Source organism: Atractosteus spatula, chromosome 14 (assembly GCF_055471065.1).
Source record: "Atractosteus spatula isolate fAtrSpa1 chromosome 14, fAtrSpa1.hap1, whole genome shotgun sequence".
Lineage (NCBI taxonomy): Eukaryota > Metazoa > Chordata > Actinopteri > Semionotiformes > Lepisosteidae > Atractosteus > Atractosteus spatula.
The window spans coordinates 13,735,778-13,753,691 of NC_142719.1; the positions used below are offsets into that span (position 1 = coordinate 13,735,778).

General features: G+C 51.3%; 1 protein-coding gene across 1 annotated transcript in view; it reads left to right on the forward strand.

The window, feature by feature from the left end:
• LOC148820695 (voltage-dependent P/Q-type calcium channel subunit alpha-1A-like) overlaps positions 1 to 17,914 on the forward strand; it is a 115,805-nt gene that overhangs the window by 25,233 nt on the left and 72,658 nt on the right. The window contains exons 2-3 of the mRNA XM_088932164.1: positions 5,603 to 5,708; positions 6,418 to 6,557. Of these exons, the coding sequence (XP_088788290.1) occupies positions 5,603 to 5,708; positions 6,418 to 6,557 (246 nt within the window). The remainder of the gene's footprint in view (positions 1 to 5,602; positions 5,709 to 6,417; positions 6,558 to 17,914) is intronic.

Genomic DNA, 17,914 nt, shown 5'->3' on the forward strand with positions numbered 1-17,914 from the left:
GGAGGACTGCTTGCTGCTGCCTGAAGAGCATGAGGAAAGATTACTATGCAGATTTATCCCGGGAATTCCGGGAATAGAAATATTGGCCGGGCTGCCTTCCGGGGTTCAGAGTGTTAGACTGTCAGCGGCCGTGGCAGGGCCTCTCAGAATGATGCATCATTCCCGATTCCAAGTGGATGCTGTGATCCAGGATACAGGAATCTGGAAATGCTGCTCTTTAATAAAGGAGCTGATGGATCCTTCAGGTCAGGCGACAGGAGTTCTGTGTCTCCTGTCCCCTGGTCCAGTGAACTCCCGCTCCTGTTATCTCTCTGTGCCCACGGGGCTACATCTGCCACGTAGCTCCTCGGCATGGGGTGTCCCCTAGGGAACCCCGAGACTCTGAGTGGGTGTGTCTGGCGCTGTCCTGCCCCAGGGACAGAGGGGCCGGGGCTTGGGGCCGACCTCCTCCTGCCCGATGGCTCCCCGGGCGAGGCTGTAGACGCCTGTCCGTCCCGTTTCTCTCGCCCGGCTGTGGGGGGGCCCGCGCCCCGCTCCGTGCTGCCTGTCTGCTCGGCGTGCCACGCGTGTGAGCCGGCTGTCTCCCCTCCTCGCTGCCCGTGAATAATTCAGGGGCGCAGGCCTCGGTAGTGTGCTGGTGTGCGGCTGTGCGGTGACGTGGGAGCGTGGCTATTTTTGGGAGCTGAGCTCTGAGAGCCGGCGTGATGGATTGATTTTTCATGCTCGTGTTCGCGGAGTCACATGTGGTTCTGCTGCTGCTGTCGAGCCCAGAGACCAGCCAGCAGACCTGCTCTCCTGCGGCCCGAGATTCCTGCAGCTGGGAAAACCTGGAGCTGCGCAGTGGGAGTCTGAATAATAATACTGTAAAACCTGGAGTGGATCAGACTGCTGTGCAGTGGGAGTCTGAATAATAATACTGTAAAACCTGGAGTGGATCAGACTGCTGTGCAGTGGGAGTCTGAATAATAATACTGTAAAACCTGGAGTGGATCAGACTGCTGCTCACTGGGAGTCTGAATAATAATACAGTAAAACCTGGAGTGGATCAGACTGTTATACAGCTGGAGTCTGAATAATAATACAGTAAAACCTGAAGTGGATCAGACTGTTATACAGTTGGAGTCTGAATAATAATACAGTAAAACCTGGAGTGGATCAGACTGTTATACAGCTGGAGTCTGAATAATGATACTGTAAAACCTGGAGTGGATCAGACTGTTATACAGTTGGAGTCTGAATAATAATACTGTAAAACCTGGAGTGGATCAGACGGCTGTGCAGTGGGAGTCTGAATAATAATACAGTAAAACCTGGAGTGGATCAGACTGCCGCTCACTGGGAGTCTGAATAATAATACAGTAAAACCTGGAGTGGATCAGACTGTTATACAGTTGGTGTCTGAATAATACAGTAAAACCTGGAGTGGATCAGACTGTTATACAGTTGGAGTCAATAATAATACAGTAAAACCTGGAGTGGATCAGACTGTTATACAGTTGGTGTCTGAATAATACAGTAAAACCTGGAGTGGATCAGACTGTTATACAGCTGGAGTCTGAATAATAATACTGTAAAACCTGGAGTGGATCAGATTGCTGTGCAGTGGGAGTCTGAATAATAATACAGTAAAACCTGGAGTGGATCAGACTGTTATACAGTTGGAGTCTGAATAATAATACAGTAAAACCTGGAGTGGATCAGACTGTTATGCAGTTGGAGTCTGAATAATAATAGAGTAAAACCTGGAGTGGATCAGACTGTTATGCAGTTGGAGTCTGAATAATAATACAGTAAAACCTGGACTGGATCAGATTGTTATGCAGTTGGAGTCTGAATAATAATACTGTAAAACCTGGAGTGGATCAGACTGCCGCTCACTGGGAGTCTGAATAATAATACAGTAAAACCTGGAGTGGATCAGACTGTTATACAGTTGGAATCTGAATAATAATACAGTAAAACCTGGAGTGGATCAGATTGCTACGCAGTGGGAGTCTGGTCTGACTCCTTCTAGTCTTGCCCTGCTTGAAGAGTACTGTGTCCTTCCTGGCGGCAATTTCTCCTGTGTTCTCTCTTTACCTGTTAGTCTGTAACAAATGCGTCTCTCTCCTGTGTGTCGGCTGCCCCCCTGCTGGCCTCATTCTGAAGTTCTTGGTGAATGTGTCAAGGAGGTGTTTATTCGTAGAGAAGCTATGAAGACCAGGCCTGGCAGTCAGAGAGCCAGTGTGTGGGATTGTGAAGCCCCGGTCTCTTGTGTTGGGGGTGAACCGTGGATCTGAGGGGGTGTCTGCTGCCCAGGCCCCTCCCTTTACAGCAGTTAATGGGAATCCCTGGTTGAATTCTGGGGTTCAGGGAGTCTCCCGTGTTGTCTGTTGTGAGTCTTGTGCCAGGCCTCTGCTGACATGGTGTGACGCTGAAGGGCGTGATGCACTCTGATCCGCTCCAGCTTAGCAGTGCTCTTGTATTGAATCCAAAACCTCCTGTGCTGTGGAGATTTCACGCCTGCTCATTTGCTGTGGTTCTGAATTGATGCAGATGAAGGTCGTGTGTGCCTTGTGGAATAGTGTGTACAAAGTACCAGACGACAGGTCTTGATCTCCCCAGCTGGGCTCTGGGTGACACTCAGGGGGCTGTCCAGTAGGGGTACCCACTTTCACGGACTGGCGGCCCCCTCACAGTAAGGGGAGCTGGAGAGACCCAGCCTGTCCGCCTCCCTGTTGGGCGTCTGTCCCGCTCCCCTCTTCCAGCATGCTCTGCTCCTGCCTCCAGTCCAGCCTGGGTGAGTGGGGTCGGGGGGTGTCTGGTGCAGCCGTGCCCTGAGTCCTGGGGTTCAGACACTGGCAGGACGCAGGGGGCGGACAGGAGAGCTTGGCGCTCCTGACGGAGTGACGCAGGAGCAGGGCGGGGCTCCTGTGGCCTCGGGGTGCTCACAGCTGAGCCCCGCTGGCCCGTGCCGTGCTGTACCAGGCATCAGGGCGGCTGTAGAGGGTCTTCCTAACCCACCTGCCCCCAGGCAGGATCCGGCGCGTGGCTGGATTAAATTGGGTCACTGCAGACCTCAGCCGGAAAGCTGGGATCTTGTGAGATACAGCGCAGGGAAAGTGCTGGAGTCTGGGAAAAGACGCTGCTTTAAAAAGGCAAGCGAGAGGGCGAGAGAAAAGCACGTTCCCTTCCCTGCTCCGAGGACTTGCCTCGCTATTTATAGCCGCGCGGGGAGAGCAGCGGAGACTCCGAGCGGCCCGGCGGCCGGACCTCTTCCGGAGCGCCGGGCCGGAGCGCGCAGGACTGCTGCAGGGGCGAGGAGCTCGGGTTTCGGCCCGGCCTCTTCCGATTCCTGCTCATCGATCGCAGAGAGTGAAGGGATACGGCCGTCGGGCAGCCCGATCCTCCACTGGTCCTGCTGTGTGCCTGCGAGCAGGAAGTGGTTTTGGCCAGGCTCAGCTCTTGGCAACAATCCTGCACTGAGCGGCCCCTCTGTCCCCCCTGTCCCCTCCGGCCCGTTCACCGGTTCTGATCTGGGTCCAGCACCACACCCCTCTGTCCCCCCTGTCCCCTCCGGCCCGTTCACCGGTTCTGATCTGGGTCCAGCACCACACCCCTCTGTCCCCCCTGTCCCCTCCGGCCCGTTCACCGGTTCTGGTCTGGGTCAGTGTAAAACCTGGAGCGGATCAGAGCGCTGTGCAGTGGGGGTCTGATTTGCAACCCCGTTGGTGTCTGACTCCAAGCTGAGTCCTGGGTCCAAGTGGAAAGTCTCCATGAGTCTGACTAGATAGCTGCCTCTCTCACCATTGATTTCTGACCCCTGGGTGTGGGAATTAATTAAATGTCGGAGTCGGAACGTCGGGAATCAGCAACCCCCCCACCCCCCCCCCCCGAGCCCGCGCACTGACTCAGGCTCCGTGTCGGAGCGCCGCTGGCCCCTGCCTGGCTGAGTCAGCGCTCGGAGCTTTTTAAGAATGAATGGGGCGTCTCTGCGTGCCAAGCCGTCCTGCAAGAGCCAGCCCTGCCCGTACCGCCCCGAGATCCGCAGGCTGGCTGCTGGCTGCCGACCGCATCTCCGAGCCACTTTAATTAAACAGAGAGGCTCGGCTGAGCGGCTGGGGGGGAGGGCTGGGCCATCACTCTTGCTGATTATATTGATACTAATTGGACACAGTGGAAGTTTTATTTCCTCTTACAGAACACACAGGGCCATTACTCAGACCACGCTCCGGGGCTGGCAGTGCCCCCAGCTAGTCCCAGTTACAGCTGCCAAGAGGACTAAGACCTGCGTCCTGTCCCAAGGGAAAAATTCCAGTCCCGGACACTTCCGCTCGGTTCTGAACTCTAGTTACCAGTACTTGAGTCAGCAGGCTGATCGCCACAGTGTTCTTAATTCCCTTAAATTCCTTACCTAGGACTGTGGACTGCTTTAACAGAGTAGTGGTAAAGTCCAGAGAGATCAGGGTAAAAGCACAGTCCAGTGCAGTAAAGCCCAGTGAGATCAGGGTAAAAGCACAGTCCAGTGCAGTAAAGCTCAGAGAGATCAGGGTAAAAGCACAGTCCAGTGCAGTAAAGCTCAGAGAGATCAGGGTAAAAGCACACTTCAGTGCAGCAAAGCCTAGTGAGATCAGGGTAAAAGGACAGTCCAGTGTAGTAAAGTCCATGGAGCTCAGTGTAGAAGCACATTCCAGTGCAGTAAAGCCCAGTGAGATCAGGGTAAAAGCACATTTCAGTGTAATAAAGCCCAGTGAGATCAGGGTAAAAGCAAAGTGCAGTGCAGTAAAGCCCAGTGAGATCAGGGTAAAAGCACAGTGCAGTGCAGTAAAGGCCAGTGAGATCAAGGTAAAAGCACAGTGCAGTGCAGTAAAGGCCAGTGAGATCAAGGTAAAAGCACAGTGCAGTGCAGTAAAGTCCAGAGAGATCAGGGTAAAAGCACAGTGCAGTGCAGTAAAGCCCAGTGAGATCAGGGTAAAAGCACAGTGCAGTGCAGTAAAGCCCAGTGAGATCGGGGTAAAAGCACAGTGCAGTGCAGTAAAGCCCAGTGAGATCAGGGTAAAAGCACAGTGCAGTGCAGTACAGTGAAGCCCAGTGTGAATGTTGTAAAAGTGCAGGGAAGCCAAGGGGATCATGGTTAAAGTGCAGTACAGCAGGGAAAGAGCTGGTGAGACAGTTACACATGCCAGGCCACAGGGAGACACACTGCAGGGCTGTGAGCGAGCGTGTTCGTGAAGCAGCAATGTGAGCTGTAGGGCTTGGGCTGACTGAGTGACTTGGACAGATATCGCCAGCTCTTAATGGGACGCTCGTTAGTCGCTTAGCTCTGATTAACCTCTCTTCGGGCTGGGGGAGCAGCTCCTTACCCACGGTCTAGGGTGCTCACTTCCTTACCCAGGGAGGTAGAGTGCCCAGTTCCTGCAAGATCCAGCCCCTGTCCAGGCCAGCGTGCTCACCGCGGTATAGACCATGACTGGACGTGTTTTTCAGTCTGAGCGCAGGCGGGAGGGGCTTGCGATCTGGAGAAGGTTCTGAAACAGGCGTTCAGGCTGGGAACGCTCTAGCGCCCCCTCTGTGATGCACAGTGCGTTCGCTCTGCTGTTTTCCTTAACCTTGCCTCCCTCACTCCTTTTGAATACATGATCTTAGCTACCATCATTGCCAACTGCATCGTCCTGGCTCTGGAGCAGCACCTGCCTGACGGGGACAAGACCCCAATGTCAGAACGCCTGGTGAGTAACACCCCTCCCCTACAGTTACAGATGATAGATTTATTGGCCATATACAATTTCTTGTATTAGGAACTTGTCTTTTCACATACCCCAACTTGCTCTCCATAAGACACACAGACAGGGAGAGAAGCTTGGGGTCAGAGCGCAGGGTCAGCCATTTATATGGCACCCACTGGAGCAGCTGGGGTTAAGGGCCTTGCTCAGGGGCCCAAAGGAGTAGGATTCCTTTGCTGGCCGCAGGAACTTAGCCACAGAGCCACCGCACTGCCCCAGAATATACAGAGACTGTTACACCAGGAAGACAGCTGGTCCAGTGGTTAAGATACAGGACTATCACACCAGGAGGACAGCTGGTCCAGTGGTTAAGATACAGGACTGTCACACCAGGAGGACAGCTGGTCCAGTGGCTAAGATACAGGACTGTCACACCAGGAGGACAGCTGGTCCAGTGGGTAAGATACAGGACTGTCACACCAGGAGGACAACTGGTCCAGTGGGTAAGATACAGGGCTGTCACACCAGGAGGACAACTGGTCCAGTGGTTAAGATACAGGGCTGTCACACCAGGAGGACAGCTGGTCCAGTGGTTAAGATACAGGACTGTCACACCAGGAGGACAGCTGGTCCAGTGGTTAAGATACAGGGAAGTTACATGTGTGTTGTACTGTATACCTTGGTATGTTGGTGATGTTGTGTGTTGCCATTGCAGGACGATACAGAGCCCTACTTCATTGGGATCTTCTGTTTTGAAGCTGGGATTAAGATTCTGGCTCTGGGCTTCGCTTTCCACAAGGGCTCCTACCTGCGTAATGGCTGGAACGTCATGGACTTCGTGGTCGTCCTCACCGGGTGAGTGCCTTGCCAGAGGCTTGCAGTGCCTGCACAAGTCCTGGGGTGAGGACAGTGGCTTCTTTGCCATGCACCATGGGTCCTCAGTCTTAACTGAGCTGCAGACCGGCAGTACACGTAGTACAGCACACAGCTGTCTGAGTGGGTGTGTGTGTTCTGCTGTCTGTCCTGTATCTGAGGTGTGTGTGTTCCTTTGTGCTCTTTGAGTAAACACACACAGCTGTCGGTCTTGTGAGTGTGAGAGTGTGTGTGTGTTATTCTGAGCTCTATGCTTAAACACACACAGATGTCTGTCCTGTGAGGCTGTACTGTATGTATCTGAGACTGAGTGTGTGTGTGTTATTCTAAGCTCTGTGATTAAACACACACTGTCCTGTGTCTGAGGTGTGTGTTCCTCTGTGCTCTGTGATTAAACACACACAGCGGTCTGTCCTGTGTCTGAGGTGTGTGTTCCTCTGTGCTCTGTGATTAAACACACACAGCTGTCTGTCCTGTGTCTGAGGTGTGTGTTCCTCTGTGCTCTGTGATTAAACACACACAGCGGTCTGTCCTGTTTCTGAGGTGTGTGTTCCTCTGTGCTCTGTGATTAAACACACACAGCTGTCTGTCCTGTGTCTGAGGTGTGTGTTCCTCTGTGCTCTGTGATTAAACACACACAGCGGTCTGTCCTGTGTCTGAGGTGTGTGTTCCTCTGTGCTCTGTGATTAAACACACACAGCTGTCTGTCCTGTGTCTGAGGTGTGTGTTCCTCTGTGCTCTGTGATTAAACACACACAGCGGTCTGTCCTGTGTCTGAGGTGTGTGTTCCTCTGTGCGCCGTGGTTAAACACACACAGCTGTGTGCCCACTCTTCCTGGAGAGAGACAGGGGTGCGTGCAGTGTGGCCCATGCCAGGCGCTGGGCTGTGTTTGATTAGCGCAGCTCTTCTCCCTTGACTTAATGAGGACGGAGGGCGCAGGGAGACATCACAGCGTCACAGCGGGAGAGACTGGCTGGAGCTGCAGGAAATGTCACTTCTCCATGCGGGGAGGGAGCAGGGAGGGAGCAGGGAGGGAGAGGGGCCAGGGCGCACCTGTACCCTCCTCTGGGGTGACATCTGGGCAGGGGGCGCAAAATAACCGCCGAGCTCCAACCCCCTCTGTGAGAACCCCTTGGCAGAGGGGAAACTACTTGTGCAGTGGAATCCGGGAGCTGGCAATTTCGGGTGAGAGGCCTTTGTGGAGCTGGACGCTGGTACAGTCCCTCTGCGGGGTCAAGACACGGTCACTCTGTAGCGCCCCCCAGGGGCCACGCCTGGAACGGCTGAGCGAGGCTCGCTGCACTCCGCCCAGGCACGGTCACATGGGGCAGTTCCACCCATCGCGGCTCCTCTCCGCGCAGCGCGGTTGGCGTGGCGCTCGCAGGCGTCTCCCTCGGATCGCTGGCAGCTGGGCCGTTCTGCTCTCGTCAGCGGCCCACTAGCTGACTGGTCCAGGCACAGCTCTGAAACAATCAGCTGCTCGGATCCGGATCCCAGAGACCCTCCCATGAGCTCTGGTGCCGTTTTCTTTACACTTGACACTTGTCGATCCGTGTGCTTTTCGGCTTCGTCCGGGGCCGGGTGAACATGCAGGGAGAGAAGTGGACACAGACGAGGACAGATAGGTGGATGGATGAATGAAATATTAAATGGGCGGCCGAGCAGCGCGGCTGGTTACTGTAGTGTTGCAGTGCCTGAGTGCCTGGAATGCCACGTGACTCTGTGCGTCTCTCCACTCCCTGGGGCTTCGGCAGAGCAGGAGGGGGGAGGGGGAGTGGTGGGATAGGAGCGCCAGAGATGGAGAGCGAGGAATGAGAGTAAGTTGGGAGACAGGAGAGGGGTGGGGAGAAACACAGAGGGGGAGATACAGAGAGAGAGAAGGAGCAAGATGTGGAGGGAGGGAGGGAGTGAGAGGGGGCTGAGAGAGAGTGTGATGCTGCAGTAACCTGTTTTCTGCTGCTGCAGATGATCAATCATCCATTGCAGCCCTGAGACACTGGAACACCGAAACACACAGCTGTAGCATACACACATATATACAGTACACAGACATACACACACAAATGTAGAATACACACATATAAACAAACATATACACATATATACACAGAGGTAGCACACACACATATACACACACACAGCTGTAGAATACATGCATATAAACAAACATATACACACACATACACACAGCTGTAGCATACACTTATAAACACATATACACACAGCTGTAGCATACACACATATACACACACAGCTGTAGCATACACATATAAACAAACATACACATATACACACAGCTGTAGCACACACATATATACACACAGCTGTAGCACACACTCATATACTCACAGCTATAGTATACACACACATATACACACAGCTGTACCACAAACACATAGCTGTATTGACAAACACACACATACACACACAGCTGTACCACACACACAGCTGTATCGACAAACACACACATACACACACAGCTGTACCACACACATACACACACAGCTGTACTACACACAGCTGTATCGACAAACACACACACACATACACATACAGCTGTACCACACACACATATACACACACAGCTGTACCACACACACACATACACACACAGCTGTACCACACACACAGCTGTATCGACAGACACACACACATTCACACACAGCTGTATTGACAGACACACACACATTCACACACAGCTGTATTGACAGACACACACACATACACACAGCTGTATTGACAGACACACACACATACACACATATACACACAGCTGTATCGACAAACACACACAGCTGTACTGAGACACACACAGTGATATACACAGACAGGTGTATCGACAAGCACACACAGCAGTACTGCCATACAGACACACATACACAGACGGCTGTACCACACGCATACTCACACGTAGCTGAACCATACACACAAAGCTGTATCGACAAACACACACAGCTGTTCCACCACACACATACACAAATATACACAAATAGCTTTAATGACACACACACATAGACTTGTACCAATACACACTCAATACACACACCTGTATCGGCAAATGTCCACAGCTGTACCACCAAAAACACTCCTACATGCATATACACACACAGCTGTAATAAAACACACAGCTGTACTGACATGTGCAGCCGTATAGAGGCTATTTTAGAGACACACAAATATATACACAGAGCTATGCCACCACACACAGCCGTATACTCACTGCTGTACCAACAAAGATTACTCACTTGGCACAGTGTACCCTCGCACACTCTCTACCAGCTGCCTACTCTTGGACCAGTAACTCGTGTGTCCTGGTGTACTCTCACTCTGCCAGTTACTCATGCGGAGTGGTGTACTTTCACTCTATACCAGTACTCGTGAAGTTTGATGTACTCTCACTGTATGCCAGTTACTCGTTTGGCATGGTGTACTCTCACTCTGTATCAGTTACTCGTGCGGCGTGGTGTACTCTCACTCTGTACCAGTAACCCGTGTGAGGGGGGGGGACTCTCACTCTGTACCAGTTACTCATGTGGGGGGGTGGGGGGGGACTCTTACTCTGTACCAGTTACTCGTGCAGCGTGGTGTACTTTCACTCTGTACCAGTAACTCGTGCGGCGTGGTGTACTCTCACTCTGTACCAGTAACTCGTGCGGCGTGGTGTACTCTCACTCTGTGCCGGTTACTCGTGTGGCATGGTGTACTCTCACTCTGTGCCAGTTACTCGTGCGGCGTGGTGTACTCTCACTCTGTGCCAGTTACTCGTGCGGCGTGGTGTACTCTCACTCTGTGCCAGTTACTCGTGTGGCGTGGTGTACTCTCACTCTGTGCCAGTTACTCGTGGGGTGTGGTGTACTCTCACTCTATGCCAGTTACTCGTGCGGCGTGGTGTATTCTCACTCTGTGCCAGTTACTCGTGCGGCGTGGTGTACTCTCACTCTGTGCCAGTTACTCGTGCGGCGTGGTGTACTCTCACTCTGTGCCAGTTACTCGTGCGGCGTGGTGTACTCTCACTCTGTGCCAGTTACTCGTGTGGCGTGGTGTACTCTCACTCTGTGCCAGTTACTTGTGGGGTGTGGTGTACTCTCACTCTGTGCCAGTTACTCGTGCGGCGTGGTGTACTCTCACTCTGTGCCAGTTACTCGTGCGGCGTGGTGTATTCTCACTCTGTGCCAGTTACTCGTGCGGCGTGGTGTACTCTCACTCTGTGCCAGTTACTTCTGCGTGTGGTGTACTCTCACTCTGTGCCAGTTACTTGTGGGGTGTGGTGTACTCTCACTCTGTGCCAGTTACTCGTGCGGCGTGGTGTACTCTCACTCTGTGCCAGTTACTCGTGCGGCGTGGTGTACTCTCACTCTGTGCCAGTTACTCGTGCGGCGTGGTGTATTCTCACTCTGTGCCAGCTACTCGTGCGGCGTGGTGTACTCTCACTCTGTGCCAGTTACTTCTGCGTGTGGTGTACTCTCACTCTGTGCCAGTTACTCGTGTGGCGTGGTATACTCTCACTCTGTGCCAGTTACTCGTGTGGCGTGGTGTACTCTCACTCTGTGCCAGTTACTCGTGTGGCGTGGTGTACTCTCACTCTGTGCCAGTTACTCGTGCGGCGTGGTGTACTCTCACTCTGTGCCAGTTACCCGTGTGGCGTGGTGTACTCTCACTCTGTGCCAGTTACTCGTGCGGCGTGGTGTACTCTCACTCTGTGCCAGTTACTCGTGCGGCGTGGTGTACTCTCACTCTGTGCCAGTTACTCATGCGGCGTGGTGTACTCTCACTCTGTGCCAGTACTCGTGCAATGTGGTGTATTCTCACTCTGTGCCGGTTACCCGTGCGGCGTGGTGTACTCTCACTCTGTGCCAGTTACTCGTGCGGCGTGGTGTACTCTCACTCTGTGCCAGTTACTCGTGCGGCGTGGTGTACTCTCACTCTGTGCCAGTTACTTCTGCGTGTGGTGTACGTTCACAGTTGTATCAGTACACACACAGCGGAGGGGGTTTAACACTGTCTGGCCCAGATGTCCTCTCATCACAGTGTAGCACAAGGACAGAGTGTCGCCCCTCTTTTCCCCCTCTCTTCTAAATCCTCTCCCTCTCCTGGCCTTTTGTGAGTTTACTGTTGATGTTTCTTTCATTTCCAAAGCGCTTTGAAGATGAAATGATTCTCCCCTCCGCTCTGCTCTCCTCTCCTTCCTGCCCTGTGCCTTTGATTTCTATTTACGGCCTGACCGAATCGCACTGGCACGGCGCCCCTCCCTCTCTGGCACGCCGATCCTCTTCACCACGCCCGTGGACACGGAATGCCACTCTCCCGATGCCTGTTCTCCTGGTCTCCCTGCAAACCCGGGCCCGCTGGGGACGGACTTTCAGACGTGGCAGCGTGTTTGTGTCTTGGCTGTAGTAGCTGTGTGTCGTGACTGTGCCCGGCTGGCACGGCAGCTGTCTCCCCAGTTTCACTGCCGGCACGGCCAGCAGCACCAGGCTTGCTGACTAGACACGGTGCCTTACGCCACACGCTGGCAGGCTCATGACTGGGAGGCCTGGACTACTGCCCCTGTGGCCCCCCCGCTCTCTCCCTAATGCCCTTGTTCAGCCCCTGGTCACCGGCATCTCGCTGTGTCTAGTGTTGAGTATCTGCTCTGCTCCCGTGTTCACAGCGGGGTGAGGGACTGGAGAGAACAGCAACTCGCTGAGTGAGCAACACTAATGGAGAGAGAGAGGAGGCTGAGCTAGGGTGTAGCTAATGGAGGCCGTGTGTGTGTAAGAGACAGAGAGCTGAAGCGAAGGATGGAGAATTGTACTGTATTTTTTGCTTTTTCTGCTGCTTTTGCTCCTACTACAGCTCTGTGCAGGGGGGAGGGATGGGCAGTGGGGAAGGAGGGAGAAAGGGAAGAATGCGAGTCGACAGGGGAGGGAGAGGAGAGCGACAGGCAAGCCACTGGAAATGATGGAGAGCGAGAGAGAGGAGGGAGGGGGAGGGGAGAGGGGGGAGGGGGAGAGAGGCAGTTTGGCACAGGCTGGGTGCTGGGCTATCAGCTGAGTGAGCCTGTTCTGCTGAGTTCAGCAGGAACGCAGGAGAGGGAAGAGAGAGGGGCAGAGCGAGTGTGCGAGAGCTGGGAGGGGGATGGTCTGAGGACACAGGCGGATGGAGAGATCGCACACGAGCTGGTTTATCCGGTATCGATTCTCCAGCTTGCGGCACGCCTCTGGGCTGCAGTGGGCTCTTCCGATTAAGGGATCTTCCCCATACGCTGTGTAACAGGCTGTACTAACGCTGCAGATCAGGGGGCGGTAGGGCAGCGGTGACACGTGTTCACTACTGAGGGAGCCTGCCAGCACTGCTTCACGACGGGCCCAGTATCTGTAGCTCTTCAGCCAGCCCTCTCCCTCTCCACTCTGTCTCCAGCCAATGGGGAGCTTTCTTTCTCCATTTCGAATCAGACAGTTCCAGTGAATTTGCATCTATCAGTTTTTCCTTGTGCAGGCACCATCCAACATATGTATACTGTATATTATTAACAATGCACCAGGGTGGCTGGTATTTCTAACATGAAGCACCAGGGGGCGCTTGTCTTGAGCTGTGAGTTTGCTATTGCATGCGGAGTGTGTGCTGATTCCTCCCTTCCTGAACCGGACAGGTCTGTGTGGGTTGATGGGAGAGACACAAGCTCCCCTGGGAAAGGCAGGACTTCTATTCCAATTTTCTTGAAGTTCTGTAGTGTTGTAGTATTCCGGTATTCCATAGTATAGGGAACTTGGCAACAGAAAAAAAATGATTTTTGCAGTAGTCTTTGTCATAATAAATATTAAGGAACTTTTTATTGTTACTTTATTAATTTTTGCTAAGTATCAAACTACATTTACACCACCTGCTGAAGCATTAAATTAGTGCATCAAAAGATCATTTTTTTATTTTTAATAAAAATAATATATTTTTAAAAAATGTATTAATCCCATTCAACAAAGTTTCAAGGCTGATCAGGAGGAAAAAGAGAGGAAATGAAAGATACAGTCAGATACAGTCCAGTGTGCGCTGTACAATACAGACGGGTCTGGAGCTGTCCATGGTTCTGAAAGTCAGATACAGTCCAGTGTGTGCTGTACAATACAGACGGGTCTGGAGCTGTCCATGGTTCTGAAAGTCAGATACAGTCCTTTGGTGCTGTACAATACAGACAGGCCTGGAGCTGTCCATGGTTCTGAAAGTCAGATACAGTCCAGTGTGTGCTGTACAATACAGACGGGTCTGGAGCTGTCCATGGTTCTGAAAGTCAGATACAGTCCAGTGTGTGCTGTACAATACAGACGGGTCTGGTGCTGTCCATGGTTCTGAAAGTCAGATACAGTCGGGTCTGGAGCTGTCCATGGTTCTGACTGTCAGATATATCTATATGGCCTAATCAAGCAGGTAGCCACTAGTTTCTAAAGACTTATTTTTGCATAATATAGTTAATTTTGAACAGACATTTAAGTATCTGAAGGACCAGTGATTCCTTAATTGAATTATATGCATATTTTCTTAATTGTCTTGTTAAATTGATCAATAACTTACAGGTTTTACAAGTATTTAGAAAAAGATTATTCAGGATGCCTTATAAGACTTACTGCATTGGTGCTTTTGAGCTGGATACTCCAAGTACGGAATATTAGAGTGTGGAAATATTCTGTTTCTGACTCCTAGCTATAGAATAGCTATAATACGGATAGTGTACTGACAAAATAGAAAATAAGCTGTGTGCCAGTGAAAGTGCAGAGCTGTCCATGGTGCTGACCACCATACAGCACAAGTTAGAGTGTGTGGATCACATGGAATACAAACCAATGCACAGAGGAATTAAATTAAAAAAGTAGGATGTGGTGCACAGTGGTGCTGGAGATTAGAGCTGAGACCCAGGGAGTGGGAGGCAATGTGGACAGGAGATAAGGGCACAGGGAATGACCCAGGGAGGCAGTGTGGTATGGAGATTAGGGCTCAGGGAATGACCCAGGGAGGCAGTGTGGTATGGAGATTAGGGCTCAGGGAATGACCCAGGGAGGCAGTGTGGTCTGGAGATTAGGGCTCAGGGAATGACCCAGGGAGGCAGTGTGGTCTGGAGATTAGGTCTCAGGGAATGACCCAGGGAGGCAGTGTGGTCTGGAGATTAGGTCTCAGGGAATGACCCAGGGAGGCAGTGTGGTCTGGAGATTAGGTCTCAGGGAATGACCCAGGGAGCCAGTATGGTCTGGAGATTAGGGCTCAGGGAATGACCAGGAAGGTAGTGTGCACAAGAGATTAGGTTTGAGGGAATGACCCAGGGATGTGGTGTGGTCTGGAGATTAGGGCTCAGGGAATGACCCAGGGATGCGGTGTGGTCTGGAGATTAGGGATCAGGGAATGACCCATGGAGGCAGTGTGGTCTGGAGATTAGGGCTCAGGGAATGACCAGGAAGGTATTGTGCACAAGAGATTAGGGCTCAGGGAATGACCCAGGGAGGCAGTGTGGTCTGGAGATTTGGGCACAGGGAATGACCAGGAAGGTAGAGTTGACAGGAGATCAGGGCTCAGGGAATGACATGGGAAAGCAGTGTGGGTTAGTGGCTGGTAGAAAGGGCTAGAGAAAGAGGCAGCATGAAGGCAAGAGTCTGAGAGCTGCAGTGTGGCCCATCAGAACAGCAGCAAAGTTCTGATGACCCACTTTGGCAAGTGTGTCTCTCTATGTCATTGGGAGAGGGCTGGGCTCCTCCTGGCGGAATGAGTCATTGGCGCGCGGAGCAGTGAGCCTGGCGCGCAGCAGGGTGGCTCTGAGTGGACAGGCGCCCACACTGAGTGAACACATGGCACTGCCACATTGCCAACCACACACACACACTCACGCGCATGCACGCACACACACACACTCACACTGATACTGAGGCATTCACGTCTGGGACACACTGCAGAACACGCAGCTCTGTAAGTGTGTGCATGTGTGTTTGAAAATGTCAGGTTTTGTTATTGTGTCATAAAGCATATATTTAGAAGCAGGGAGCATTGTGAGTTTTAGTGTCTCGGTGTTTTTGTGAATGTGTCTTCTGTAGCAGCAGAGCAGGGACTCCAAGCCTTTCAAAAAAGAAAAAATAGAAATCAATAGCATGGGCCCCTCCCCTGGTCCCGTTGCCGCGGCAATGCTGAACGGGCTCAGAATACTGATGCCTCCCCAAGATTCTATCAATGAGCAAGGGCCCTGTTGCCGTGGAAACAGTTATGAATGAGAAGAGGCCAGTAACCGTGGAAACTGTGTGAATGAGAAATGACCGGTTGCTATGGAGATGCGGTGAATGGGAATGGGAAGAGACCCAGAGAGGTGGTGTGATGCAGTCAGAGAAACTACGTTGTTAATAATAATAATAATAATAATAATAATAATAATATCCTCCAAATATAATACACTTTTATGCTTAGGCATGTTCACACACTGACTACAAATATTGTAATAATAATGATGATACAGTAAACTTTTGTTATCATGTTACACTGTACCATCCAGAACATCTCAGATAGAAAGCAAAGCTGAGCTGAAACGATAGTATTAAAAATAATTATCCTAAACTGTAATAATAAATCCAATTCAATGCATAGGTGACATGACTGAGGCTGTAGCTCCTGCAGGGGTTTCCATCACGTTCCTCAATCTCCCAGACACACTAACACACACGCTCAAGCACATATACACACTAACTCAAACAATCTCACAGACACACTAACACACATGCTCAAGCACATGTACACACTAACTCAAACAATCTCACAGACACACTAACACACACGCTCAAGCACATGCACACACTAACTCAAACAATCTCACAGACACACTAACACACACACGCAAGCACATGTACACACTAACTCAATCTCACAGACACACTAACACACACGCTCAAGCACATGCACACACTAGCTCAAACAATCTCACAGACACACTAACACACACGCTCAAGCACATGCACACACTAACTCAAACAATCTCACAGACACACTAACACACACACACAAGCACATGCACACACTAACTCAAACAATCTCACAGACACACTAACACACACACACAAGCACATGTACACACTAACTCAAACAATCTCACAGACACACTAACACACACACGCTCAAGCACATGTACACACTAACTCAAACAATCTCACAGAGACACTAACACACACACTCAAGCACATGTACACACTAACTCAAACAATCTCACAGACACACTAACACACACACGCTCAAGCACATGCACACACTAACTCAAACAATCTCACAGACACACTAACACACACACGCTCAAGCACATGTACACACTAACTCAAACAATCTCACAGACACACTAACACACACACACTCAAGCACATGCACACACTAACTCAAACAATCTCACAGACACACTAACACACACACGTTCAAGCACATGCACACACTAACTCAAACAATCTCACAGACACACTAACACACACGCTCAAGCACATGCACACACTAACTCAATCTCACAGACACACTAACACACACGCTCAAGCACATGCACACACTAGCTCAAACAATCTCACAGACACACTAACACACACGCTCAAGCACATGCACACACTAGCTCAAACAATCTCACAGACACACTAACACACACGCTCAAGCACATGCACACACTAACTCAAACAATCTCACAGACACACTAACACACACACACAAGCACATGTACACACTAACTCAAACAATCTCACAGACACACTAACACACACGTTCAAGCAGATGTACACACTAACTCAAACAATCTCACAGACACACTAACACACACACTCTCAAGCACATGTACACACTAACTCATCAGAAGTACAGAAACACACTAATGCACACATTCTTATAGAAACACTAACACACAAAAGCACATGCACACACTAACGCACACAATATTACAGACGCACTAGCACACACAAGCACACACACATGGTAACTCACACAATCTCACAAACTAACTCGCTCAAGCACATGCGCACACTAACGCACACAAATCTCACAGAGAAACACAGAAGCACACGCACACGGTAACTCACACAATCACACAACCTAGCTCGCACAAGCACACGCACACGGTAAATCACGCAATCTCACAGACACACTAAGGCACACAAGCTCACCCACACACTAACTCACACAAGCACACGCACACACTCACACAAGCAGAAGCACATGCACACACTAACTCACACACAAGCTCATGCACACTCTAACTCACGCAATCTCACAGACAGACTAACACGCACACACTAACACACACAATCTCACAGACACAAACACACACAAGCACATGCACACGGCAATTCACACAAGCACATGCACGCACTAA